Below are 13,678 nucleotides of genomic sequence, written 5' to 3' on the forward strand. Positions count from 1 at the left end.
TTTTTAATGTTTTTATGTCAATTTTATATTGTACACCGCTTAGAAATTTGATTAAGCGGTTTAAAATTTTTTTAAATAAACTTGTAAACTGTGACTCATAGAGTAGCTACAGTTCAGTGTGAGGAGTGTGTCTCAAGAGGGCTAATCTGGGCCCGGTTCACTAACTTGCATGTCTTAATTTGTATTACGGGTAGGGCAGGCTACTGCAAGCTCCAGCGGGATGATGACATATGTATTTGGTTTGACACAAGTAACCTTTGCAAACGTTTATAACTTTGAAGGAAAAGGGATTTTGATTATGCTGTGGAAGGGGGTTTAGGTTGGGCTTTTAAGTTTGCTTTTCTTATGAAAGATTTTTTCTTGTGTTTGTCTCTTTATTCTCTAATGATATAAGCTAGGGGATATCAGAGATTAGTAAATATTTCTTTTGTTGTGATTATACCTTAATTTCTTTTTTTCTTGGCGTCCACTCCAGACCAGTCCAGGACCTGTGGTTTATGTCTGTCGACCAGTGGATGGAGACAGAGAAGCAAAGTAGTTCTGTGTGATTCACCCCTTAAGGGTACTGTGCAAACTCAAAACACTCCGTCTTTCTCTGCCTCTAGTAGATGGATGGTGGCTTAACAGTGCAGCTCTTGAGCTGTTGGAAGCTGAGGCACCGTTTACAGCCTGGGCACCTTTCAGTAGACCTATAAGAAAGATATGGGTATAGCTCAGAGGTCTCTGAGCTCTCTTCTCACCTTCCTTCCTCCCTCCAGTTGGGGGTGTTTCTCAATGGGGGCTTTCAACCAGTGAGAAGCAGAGAAAAGCTCTCTACAATTGCTGAAGAACTTAGAGTCCAATTACAGGATATAGAAAATGGTGCTATACCAGCAGATAGAATTTGGAGCGAGTGTAATACTTTTCTGTGGTTAGAAATGAATATGATAGTTAGGAAATTTCAAAGAAACACCAATAAACTTTAAATCCATAATTATAGATTGCCTATGAAATTCTTTTGTCTTGCCTTGGAGAAATAATTCTTACATCAATAATTAAAAATACAAACAATAACATTGATTCCATTTCTTGTTGAACTTATGGAAGGCTTGGTTGCCTGTTTTTCTTCTTCGGATCTAGCTAGGTACTTGGGACTTGTGTTGGCCACCATTGGAAACAGGATACAGGGCTTGATGGACCTTTGGTCTGTCCCAGTATCGCAATTCTTATGTGAGCCAAGTTTAGGACAATGAAGCCATTGTGACATCATTGATGACGTTGGCTCTTGGGCATTATGACATCACAATCTCAGCTCTGGAATATTGCTACTCTTTGGGCTTCTGCCAGGTACTTGGGACTTGTGTTGGCCACCATTGGAAACAGGATACTGGGCTTGATGGACCTTCAGTCTGTTCCAGTATGGCAGCTCTTATGTTCTTATGTGAACCAAGTATAGAACAATCGAGCCATTGTGACATCACTGCTAAGGTTGGCTCTTGGGCATTGGTGGAGTGAGGCATTATGACATCACAACCTCAATTCTGGAATGTTGCTACTCTTTGGGTTTCTGCCAAGTACTTGGGACCTGGGTTGGCCACTGTTGGAAACAGGAGACTGGGCTTGATGGACCTTCAGTCTGTTGTTTTTAATACAATTAACAGATTCTCTAGGTCTGTTTAATACGTTACATACAGTCCAGTCTGATCTCTGGGCCAATTTTAGTAAACAGAAATGGTGTTTGAGTTCATTGTTGACTGAGGTGAAATTGCTGATGGTTGTAGGAAAATCTACACACATCATGCAATTTAATCTCCCAAGCATTTTTGACTTGGTGGATCATAGATTTGTTATTACATATCTTGAAATAGTTGGTACTCTATTTAACTGGTGTGAAGATTTTCTTACAACTAGATCCTACAGAGTTAAGATATGGGGCAATTTTTGGGAGGTCTCACAGGGCTCCCCACTATCACCTTTCCAATGTCCTGATGTCCTTATTGCAGGCCGTGGTGATAAAAGTTCTGATGCTTATAGAATTCAAAGGGTGATTTAAAAAAACCCACCCTAACACAGCTTCCTAAAAGGGGGGAAGGGTGTAAATTAAAATAAGCATGCTTTTTTACCATTTTGATTGCAGCATGTGCGGATTTGTTCAGGAGGAAGGATAGTGAATTGAGTCGGGGTCACTAAGTGGTCGGGACATGATTGGTGGGCTTAGTGAATCTAGCCCCTAACCCTTAGTGAACCTTAGGCTAGATTCATCAACCTGCCCGATCCGGGCAGGTCCGACAAATTCTGGAAGCTAAAATATGCAGATGGGGGCGATCGGTTTTAACCCGCTTTAAACCCGTGTGTTAAAACCACAGGCTCGCAGGGCGGGGAAGGGCAGGAGAGAGCGGCGAGCAGGGCTTCCAGAGTCGGGCTTCCTGCAGTCGCTACTTCAGTTGGATTGAGAATTTTGTGTTGTGAATCGTGTCCCTGCCTACTTTGCGTGTGTTTCTCCTCATTTGCATGCACGGATTCGAAGCGGATTGCAGGAGACGTTAATGAATGGGGCCCGAGGGAAATCTGGTCCCCTTGTCATCCTTAAGTACCTAATTGTTCAGCCTGTCAGTTAAACAATAATGACTGATTAAAGAGAAAAGTTGAAAGGGCAGACCAAGTACAGCGTGAATCTTCAAGGAGGTGTTAGTTGACATCACTTTAGAAACAAAGCTACATAAAGTTAACAAGAACTCAACTGCTCCTATATCTAGATGCACAAAAGTCAACGATCGTTGCTAAACCAGTTTTGACTGCTTTAGCGACGATCGCATTTGCCGCCCTGATGCACAAAATGGCTCACTGCGTGTTTTACCCCTCGATCACCTATTTTCTGATCCAGCCATGCAAAATAGCTATTTAATATTAAAAGCAAAGTAAATGAGCGATTGATGCACTAACATCACTTGGTGATGCAGAAAAAAAGTGATGGCTTTTAGTGATCAAAAAAAGCGACTGGTCTTACCCATAACTTTGTTTTTTTAATGGGCACACAATCTCTGTCTCCCCCGCTGATGAAGGTCCTCCCTGGAGAGACAGGGATTATAACGAACCTCCACGTGAATCATTTGCATGCAAAATTTTTTGTGCATTAATAGCTCTTTTAGAATTGTCCAAAAACCAGAACAGAGCGGAGCCACGCAGTGCATCTAGCCTTAGTTGCAGAGGAGAAGAATGAACAGCACTGCTGCTTTCACTTCAGGGAAGACTCAGAGGTGGACGATTTCCAGATGAGTTTCTGGGATCTTGTCTCCTGCTATCTCTAGTCTTCCTTCTCCCTTGGCAGCTGCCACCTCCGCCCCAGTTGGGTGGTCCTGATCACTGCCTCTGCTCCAGATAGCCGAGACAAAGCACAGCAGCCTGGGTCAGCTAGTGCAATCAGTCCAAAAGCTCCCCCTATTATGGAATTTAGTTCCTTTCAACTTTGACTGTTTATTGTGCCCACCTACATGGATCTAATATCCCCGGGCAAACAATCAAGTTAATAAACCTGAACCGTTCTAACTAGCTCTATTATATCTCAGTTTTCAGTGCTTCTCTCTTGCACTTCGCTGACTTATCAGATTTTGAGCTCCTGACCCAGTTGAAGAACTCTGCGTCAGTATAGTGTAGCCATGCTCTGTTGGTAAGGGGACTAGATGAATACACCATTTGATACTGCTTTGCCATTTCAATTGCTGAATTGTCTGAGTTTGCAGATTGACCTTAAGGGGTGAATTACAGAAAACTACTTTGATTTTCTCTCTTCATTCACTGGTCGATAGACATAACCCACAGGTTCTGGACTGGTGGAACATAATTTCTTCTTTCCCCTCTTTCTTATTCCTCTTTTGTGTTTAAATGTAAATGTTTCAATAAAATGAAATGAAGAAAAAAAAAACAAACCCACAGCAATACAGAGAATAGGTACTTGATGGATTCTTTCTTGTCTAACCCAGCAAACAAAGGACCTGATTCCCAAACGCTGAACACGAAACCTGGGGATAAGTATTCTGCCGAGTTGGGGACACATGGGACAACATCGGGAAAAGCAGACATTTCAGAAGGGCCTCAGCAGGGAAACCCTGCATTGTATGGACAGGGGGACAGTAAGGATAAGACGCCCCAGAATGGAGGGAGTCCGCAGGTACCAGATGAGAAAAAGCAGCAGCAGCTGCCACAAGAGAGACTCTATCCGTGTACTGAATGTGAGAAAACTTTCTGGCGGAGCTCGGACCTTGTCAAGCATCAGAGGAGCCACAGGGGAGATCGGCCCTATATCTGTAAGGGCTGCGGCAAGGGCTTCCGGCGGCACACCTCCCTCATCATCCACGAGCGGATCCACACAGGGGAGAGACCCTATCAGTGTGCGACATGTGGCAAAAAGTTCATCCAGCGCCAACATCTCACCACACATGTGAAGACTCATACTGGGGAGAGACCCTTTCCTTGTAACCAGTGTGGGAAAAGCTTCAGGTGGAGGTCTGAGCTCGCTAAGCATCAGCGGATTCACGTTGGGGAGGTAACATGTAGGGACAGTAGACATAAAGGCAGCTCTGGCCCTGCTGGACAGCTGAAAGCACCATGAGCAGGCCAGAAACCCTGAACCTTTGAGGGCTACAAACTAAACTGTCTCTCAAGATACCCACAATGAATCTGCCTGGGATTCTTTACATAAGTGGTTTGAATTTGTAGATAAGTTGTATACTTTTAGTTATCTGGAAAAAAACAGATTTGTTGCCTCAAAGAATAACAAAAAACTGATCCTGTTCTACTTAGATTAGGGGGAGGGAGGGAGAGAAATGCAGCCACAGTTGCTGTAACCCCCAGCTCCTTCCCCGTCTCCTGCTGAAATTGGAATGGGAGGAGGACTACTGCTGTCATTGCTCCCCTAATTCTCTTTTGCTGAAATTCGGGGGGGGGGGGTGTAACCACTGTTCCTCTGTTTCCGTTTTGTACTGCTGAGATGAGGTGTGTGATGGGGCTTCAGTCCCAGATTTATGGAGTTAGAAGATGCTGAGTGTGGCTGGGTTTCTCTTTTCAGGCTCCCGGGAGGTGCAGGGGGGTCATAGGGGCTCTTCAGTCCGGGTTTATGGAGTTAGAAGATGCTGAGTGTGGCTGGGTTTCTCTTATCAGGCTCCCGGGAGCGGCAGGGGGGGGGGTCATAGGGGCTCTTCAGTCCCGGGTTTATGGAGTTAGAAGATGCTGAGTGTGGCTGGGTTTCTCTTTTCAGGCTCTCGGGAGGTGCAGGGGGTCATAGGGGCTCTTCAGTCCGGGTTTATGGAGTTAGAAGATGCTGAGTGTGGCTGGGTTTCTCTTTTCAGGCTCCCGGGAGGGGCAGGGGGTCATAGGGGCTCTTCAGTCCCGGGTTTATGGAGTTAGAAGATGCTGAATGTGGCTGGGTTTCTCTTTTCAGGCTCCCGGGAGGTGCAGAGGGTCATAGGGGCTCTTCAGTCCGGGTTTATGGAGTTAGAAGATGCTGAGTGTGGCTGGGTTTCTCTTTTCAGGCTCCCGGGAGGTGCAGGGGGTCATAGGGGCTCTTCAGTCCGGGTTTATGGAGTTAGAAGATGCTGAGTGTGGCTGGGTTTCTCTTTTCAGGCTCCCGGGAGGTGCAGGGGGTCATAGGGGCTCTTCAGTCCGGGTTTATGGAGTTAGAAGATGCTGAGTGTGGCTGGGTTTCTCTTTTCAGGCTCCAGTCACTTTTGAGGATGTTGCTGTCTATTTCTCAGATGAGTGGAAGGAGCTGGAAGAGTGGCAGAAGGAGCTTTACCGGAACATGATGAAGGAGAATTCAGAGACTTCAGTTTCCCTGGGTAAATACTGCATTTCTCTTCCTCAGCAGCCCACAGCATTCCCTGCTGGGAGGCACAGGAACCTGTTGGGTGCATCAGATGGGACAGGCATTTGTACAATTCTGCTTCCCTGGACAATTTCACTTTCAGGTTTTGTGCTCTTCTTACAAAGCCCTTCAGCATTTACTACCCGCCCAGTGTTTCCTGTGGAAGTTTTATAGTGGAGCACTGAAGAAATACAGTTTTCTTTTGCGTCCCTCCAGACCGGCACAGAATGGATGGGTTTATGCTCCTCTGCCAGCAGGGGGAGACTGAGAACCCATTGACTTTTGGCTGTAGTACAAGTGGGCTGTGTAGTCCCATCTACAGTCAGTCTGTTCTCAGTCTCCAGCAGGTGGAGTGGGAAGCTTGTGCAGTATTTTTTAAAGTTAGTTAGGGCCTGTTGGATCTGATTAGTAACCTTACTCTTATCCCTTTTTGCTGTCTGGATGGAGCTTGAGGGACCCTCTCGGGGGTCCTACTGACCTCGGGGGTGCCACACTCGAAAGGGTCGATTCCCCCCGCCCAGTTTTATTTCTCTAGAGGAGTCTCAACTGTATGCCGGCCACCTTGAGGCACAGAATACAGTTTAGAGATCCTGTGGGGTCTGCTCTCTCAGTCTTACAGCTGTGGGCTGTGAGTTTAAAAAAAAAGAAAGGAAAATAGCACAGACAAGAGAAAATAAATGGGCCTGAGGCAGCCATGTTTTAATACAATGTTTTTGTGCGTAGGTTTCCCGCGTGTACGATAAGAGCACTTTGAAAAAGCAGAAGTGCGTGCTGAGCAGTGGATGTGGCTGGCGTCAGTGTTTGTCATATCTGTTTACAATTTTCTCAGCAGTTGGCATAGATAATTTGCAACCTTTAAAACAGCTTGCTCTGAATGTAAGGAAATCTGGTCTACTGTGGCTTGAATGGCAATCTCACTATGGGGATGCCCTGTCTTCCCTTCAATAATGATATCTTTTAAAGATACCTTGTCCCGAACCATTCTCTTTTGAGTGACTCTTGGCCTTCTCTCAGTTTCTAGTTTAAAAGCTGCTCTAACTCCTTTTTAAATATTGATGCCAGCAGCCTGGTTCCACCCTGGTTAAGGTGAAGCCCTTATTTGCGGAATAGGCTGCCCCTTCCCCAGTATATCTCCCAGTTCCTAACAAATCTAAAACCCTCCTCCCTGCACCATTGTCTAATCCACGCATTGAGACTCTGAGCTCTACCTGTGCGTGGAGGTTCTGGATTTTAACTTCCTACCTAAGAGCCTAAATTTAGCTTCCAGAACTTCCCTATGTCATTGGTACCCAGCACTGTCTAAAATCTTATCTAAGTGACGCACGATGTCTGCCACCTTCGCACCAGGCAGGCAAGTAATCAAGTGATCACTGGAAATGTCCAGTTTTCACCCAATTTTGTAATCCGCTTAGAACCGCAAGGCACAGGCGGAATAGAAATCTCTAATGTAATGTAATGTAATGATCCTGATGTCCACCCTAGTACCTTTTGTTTCTAACAAGTCTTAATCTGTCTTAGTTCTAGTTTTACCCCCGTTTTATTTTATTTTAACTAAATTTTAAATTTTATTAGATTTTTCTAATTTTTAATATTGTAAACCGTCCAGATACATGTGATGGTCGGTATATCAAGCCATAAATAAACTTGAAACTAGAAACTAATGATTGAATCTCCCACTCTAACCCTTCCCTCTTGGGCAGAAGCCCCTTGAGACACATCCTTGGTGCAAGAGGACATTGCATCCCATGGTGGACAGGTCCTGGCTATAGGGCTGCCTCCTACTTCACCAGGGTGATGCTCTCCTTTAAGAAGACCTTCCTCCTCCAAGGCAGCACAGAGGCTGCCAGACTGGAAGTGGGATTTTTCTACCTCGTCCCTGTAGGTCTCCTCTATGTCTCCCTCAGCTCCTCCTCTAGCCTCGAGATTGGACCTGTTCCCTGAGTGCCAGGAGCTCTTTACACCGAGCACACACATAAGACCTCTCACCACTGGGAGATAATCAAACGTGTGACTCTGCATCTTAATATTGGTGATTTCTTTCTTATGTTGCTATGGGAGTTGGAATATGTATTATCCCAGGACAAGCAGGCAGCATATTCTTAACGTATGGGTGACGTCACCGACGGAGCCCCGGTACGGACCTTTTTAACTAGAAAGTTCTAGTTGGCCGCACCGCGCATGCGCTGGTGCCTTCCCGCCCGACGGAGGAGTGCGTGGTCTCCAGTTTTTTTCGTTTCCGCGGAGCGAAGAAGACGCATGTGCTTTCAACGGCCGTTGAAAACTCTATTTTGCCTTCCCGCTCGCGATTTTTTTTGATCCTTTTTGTTCTATATTTTGTCTTTTGACTTTACTTTCCTTTTCAAAAAAAAAAAAAAAAAAAACACTCGTGTCTTTTCTTTGCTTTTTTGCAGCCGGCCCCGGCGGGGCCTGTTGTAATCATACAAGCCTCCGGGTTTGATTTCGCGGAGGCCGTGTTTCCCTTCATGCCCCCGCAACCGGGCTTCAAGAAGTGCCAGCGGTGTGCACGCCCGATCTCTCTGACTGACCCACACAACTGGTGCCTTCAGTGTTTGGGTCCAGAGCATCGGGCTGACACCTGCACCCGCTGTGCAACTCTCAAGAAACGCACACTTAAGAACCGGCAAATACAGCAAAATATTCTTTTCGGTGCCGGTTCTACCATGGAGCAGGCCCCGACGTCGACGGCACCGCCTAAATCGGCACCGGCCACATCGACACCGCCTGATCCTCCTTCGGGGTCGATAGCGCCAGGTAAGCCGGCTAAGAAGCCTTCCACTTCCCTTGAGCGACCTCCTGTTACAGCGGTGACACCGGTTCTTCCGACGTCCCGCCGATCCCGTAAACGCTCCGCTCCGATCACGGTGAGTGCCTCGTCATCGGCCTCCTCATCGCCGGAGCGTCGAGCAGCACCTATGGTACCGAAGAAATCTAAAGCGGTACCGGTGCCCCCATTGGAGGACCGGATCTCGGCCATCCTCCAGGACAAACTTCAGGAGCAGCTACAGAAGCAACTCCAACAGCTCCTTCCAACCATACTGGCACCGCTCCTTCCGGTACCAGTCCAGACCGAGCCTGGTACCGCCCCACCGGTATCCACCCCTTCGGTACCGCTGAACACATCCATGCCGGTCTTATCTGCTCAGCCTGTACTTCAGACTTGCTCGGCAGAGGACCCGACCCAGGCCCCAGATCGACGCCGGTCATCTCGGGACCGGGATGGGCACCATTCCTCCAGGGACAGGGATCGACGCCGGTCTTCATCCCCCGGCACCGTATCCATGCGATCTGGCAAGTCCCTTTCTAAAACACGCCATACTGAACCGGCTGTCAGGGACCCAGACCTGTGGGAGCAATCCCCACTCGGTACCGAAGAGGATGCCTCTTCTACCGATGAGGAACCCTCTATGGCTGAAACCACTTCCAAGCCCGAGCAATCCTCCTTCACGAAATTCCTTCGGGAGATGTCTGCGGCTCTCTCCATCCCACTTGAGTCCGACTCCAAGAAGTCCCAGGCATTTTTAGAAGCCTTGGACTTCGACCAACCTCCCAAGGAATTTCTTAAACTCCCCGTACATGATATCCTACGGGAAACATTTTATAAAAATTTGGAAACCCCACTGACTGTCCCAGGTGCCCCTAAAAAACTGGACAGTTTATACCGGGTCATCCCGATCCCGGGATTTGATAAAACCCAATTGCCCCATGAGAGCCTCCTCGTAGAGTCCACTCTAAAGAAATCTCAGGGATCTAGTGTGTATGCCTCCACCCCTCCTGGCAGAGAGGGAAAAACTATGGACAAATTTGGAAAGCGCCTGTACCAGAATGCCATGCTGGCTAACAGAGCCAACAATTACTCGTTTCATTTTTCATTTTATATGAAACACCTGGTCCAACAACTTTCTGCTTTGGAAAAGTATGTACCCGAGCGTAAAATCCCACTTTTCCAACAGCAGATTTCCAGCCTCCTTCAGCTCAGAAAATTTATGGTGCGCTCGATTTACGACTCCTTCGAGCTTACTTCACGAGCCTCTGCACTAGCTGTAGCCATGCGACGCCTAGCCTGGTTGAGGGTGTCTGACCTTGATGTGAACCACCAGGACCGTCTCGCCAACGCGCCCTGCCTTGGTGATGAACTTTTTGGGGAATCTCTTGATACCACAACACAAAAACTTTCGGCTCATGAGACCAGATGGGACACCCTCATTAAGCCGAAGAAGAAGACTCCACCGGCACGACCATACAGGCCTCAGTCCTCTTATCAACGTCGATTCTCTGCCAGGCCGCTGAATCCTCCTCAGCAACAATCCCGCCGGCCTCGCCACCAACAACAACAACACACTCAGGCTCGTTCTCAGTCCCACCAGGCGACCAAGCCTCTCCCTTCGACTAAAAACCCTCAGCCCTTTTGACTCCTTTCTCCAGGGCATAGCCAGTCTCCAACCTTCCATGCCTCTTCCTCAGCCTATCGGAGGCCGCCTCACCATCTTCCTCCACCGCTGGGAGGCCATCACGTCAGACCTGTGGGTTCTCAACATCATCCGTCACGGATACTCACTAAGGTTCCAAACTCTACCCATAGATCATCCTCCCGTAGAGTCTGCTTCTCACTCCTCCCAAATTCCTCTCCTCCTTCGGGAGGTCCAATCCCTTCTCCTCCTCAATGCCATCGAAGAAGTTCCGCAAGACCAGAGGGGTCAAGGTTTTTACTCCCGCTACTTCCTGGTACCCAAGAAAACGGGAGATCTTCGTCCTATCCTCGACCTCAGGAACCTCAACAAGTGTTTGGTCAAGGAGAAGTTCAGAATGCTCTCCCTTGCCACACTTTATCCTCTTCTCTCTCAACACGACTGGCTATGTTCCCTGGACCTCAAGGAGGCCTACACCCACATTCCAATCCATCAGGCTTCACGTCGCTACCTCCGATTCCAGGTTCAGAATCACCACTATCAATACAAGGTGCTGCCCTTTGGTCTCGCATCATCGCCCAGGGTGTTCACCAAATGCCTGATTGTGGTAGCGGCCTTTCTCAGGTCCCACAACCTACAAGTGTTCCCCTACTTGGACGATTGGTTGGTGAAAGCAACAACCGCTCCACTTGTGCTGCAATCCACTCACCACACCATCTCTTTCCTCCATCTCCTGGGGTTCGAGATCAATTATCCCAAGTCGCATCTGCTTCCCACGCAGCGCCTTCAGTTCATCGGAGCTCTTCTCGATACCAACTCCATGAGAGCGTTCCTTCCTGCCGACCGGCACCGGACACTGCTTCACCTCTGTCGACAGGTACTCCTCCAACCATCCATCCCTGCTCGCAAGATGATGATTCTTCTGGGTCACATGGCCTCGACAGTCCATGTGGTTCCTCTGGCGCGACTCCATCTGAGAATACCACAATGGACCCTCGCCAACCAATGGTCACAGACCAGGGATCCTCTTTCTCATCCCATCTCTGTAACATCGTCTCTTCAGCAATCTCTTCAATGGTGGTTGAACTCCTCAAATCTTTCCAGGGGCCTCCTTCTTCATCCGCCCCCTCATTCCATGATCATCACCACAGATGCCTCCCCCTATGCATGGGGAGCTCACATGGGGGATCTACGCACCCAGGGACTCTGGACCCCTCAGGAGCGTCAACATCACATCAATTTCCTGGAACTCAGAGCCATGTTTTATGCTCTCAAGGCCTTCCAGCACCTTCTCTATCCTCAAGTTCTTCTCCTATGCACGGACAACCAAGTCGCCATGTACTACATCAACAAGCAAGGAGGCACCGGATCTCGTCTCCTTTGTCAGGAGGCCCTCCGAATTTGGACCTGGGCCACAGCCCACAATCTGTATCTCAAAGCCGTCTATATCCAGGGCGAACAGAACTCCCTGGCCGACCGGCTCAGCCGCATCCTTCAACCTCACGAGTGGACCCTGGATCCTCCCACTCTCCACTCCATCTTTGCTCGATGGGGCACTCCACAGGTGGACCTCTTTGCAGCTCCTCACAACCATCAGCTGCCCCAGTTCTGCTCCAGACTCTTCTCTCCACATCGTCTGGCCCCGGATGCTTTCCTACTCGACTGGACGGATCGGTTCCTCTATGCCTTCCCTCCACTTCCTCTGATGTTGCGGACCCTGTTCAAGCTCCGCAAGGACAGGGCCACGATGATTCTCATCGCTCCTCGGTGGCCCAGACAACACTGGTTCTCCCTCCTGCTTCAACTCAGCGCCAGGGAGCCCATTCCTCTTCCTGTATTTCCTTCTCTGCTTACGCAGCAACATCAGTCTCTGCTACATCCCAATCTGTCTTCCCTCCACCTGACAGCTTGGTTTCTCTCGGGCTGACCTCTCCAGCAAACCTGTCTCAGCCGGTCCGTCGCATTTTGGATGCCTCCAGGAAACCCTCCACACTCCAATGTTACCATCAGAAGTGGACCCGGTTCTCCGCTTGGTGTCTCCTTCATCATCACAATCCCACCTCCCTGGCGGTGGAAACTGTACTGGACTATTTGCTCTCTCTCTCCGACGCTGGCCTCAAGTCGACCTCAATCAGAGTGCACCTCTGTGCCATCACTGCGTTTCATGAGCCTATTCTTGGAAAACCCCTCACGGCTCATCCTCTGGTTTCCCGGTTCATGAGAGGCCTCTTCAATATCAAACCACCTCTTCAGCCTCCCCCCGTCGTCTGGGACCTCAATGTGGTTTTGTCAGCCCTCATGAAACCTCCTTTTGAGCCTCTTGCTACTACCTCGCTCAAACTTCTCACATGGAAGGTGCTTTTCCTCATTGCCATCACCTCTGCCAGGAGGGTTAGTGAGCTACATGCACTGGTCGCCGATCCACCGTTCACTGTTTTTCACCATGACAAGGTGGTTCTGCGTACCCATCCTAAATTCCTTCCTAAGGTGGTTTCAGCCTTTCACCTCAACCAGTCCATCGTACTGCCTGTCTTCTTCCCTAAACCCCATTCTCATCCTGGGGAACAGGCTCTTCACACGCTGGATTGTAAGCGTGCCCTGGCGTACTACCTTGACCGTACCAGGGCTCACCGCTCCTCTCCTCAACTCTTTCTGACCTTCGATCCTAACCGTCTGGGTCACCCTGTATCTAAACGGACGCTGTCCAATTGGCTTGCTGCCTGTATTGCGTTCTGTTATGCTCGAGCTGGCCTGTCGCTGGAAGGAGCTGTCACGGCCCACAGGGTCCGAGCTATGGCTGCTTCTGTGGCTTTCCTCCGCTCTACGCCTATTGAGGAAATCTGCAAGGCGGCCACTTGGTCTTCAGTTCACACATTCACTACTCACTACTGCCTGGATGCCTTCTCCAGGCGGGATGGACACTTCGGCCAATCTGTGTTACAAAATTTATTTTCCTAATGGCCAACCATCCCCCCTCCCTCTCTGTTAGCTTGGAGGTCACCCATACGTTAAGAATATGCTGCCTGCTTGTCCTGGGATAAAGCACAGTTACTTACCGTAACAGGTGTTATCCAGGGACAGCAGGCAGATATTCTTACGACCCACCCACCTCCCCGGGTTGGCTTCTTAGCTGGCTTATCTTAACTGGAGACCACGCACTCCTCCGTCGGGCGGGAAGGCACCAGCGCATGCGCGGTGCGGCCAACTAGAACTTTCTAGTTAAAAAGGTCCGTACCGGGGCTCCGTCGGTGACGTCACCCATACGTTAAGAATATCTGCCTGCTGTCCCTGGATAACACCTGTTACGGTAAGTAACTGTGCTTTCTACGTTCCCCTGAGATTACTAGTTATACTCGTATGTTAGGTTAGAGTAATGTTTAATTTTTATTATTATTTTGCAGTGTTGTAATTG

At 48.7% G+C, this 13,678-nt stretch overlaps 1 protein-coding gene across 8 annotated transcripts in view; it reads left to right on the forward strand.

Annotated features, from left to right (window-relative positions):
- Positions 1-13,678, forward strand: part of LOC117362615 (zinc finger protein 585B-like) — a 70,633-nt gene that overhangs the window by 50,459 nt on the left and 6,496 nt on the right. For 7 of the 8 annotated variants that reach the window (XM_033949242.1, XM_033949246.1, XM_033949248.1 and 4 more), the window contains 2 exons: positions 3,960-4,522; positions 5,690-5,813. In XM_033949242.1, coding sequence (XP_033805133.1) covers positions 3,960-4,522; positions 5,690-5,813 — 687 coding nt within the window. The remainder of the gene's footprint in view (positions 1-3,959; positions 4,523-5,689; positions 5,814-13,678) is intronic. The other variant, XM_033949249.1, reaches the window with a different exon arrangement.

Source organism: Geotrypetes seraphini, chromosome 6, assembly GCF_902459505.1.
Source record: "Geotrypetes seraphini chromosome 6, aGeoSer1.1, whole genome shotgun sequence".
Taxonomy (NCBI): Eukaryota; Metazoa; Chordata; class Amphibia; order Gymnophiona; family Dermophiidae; genus Geotrypetes; species Geotrypetes seraphini.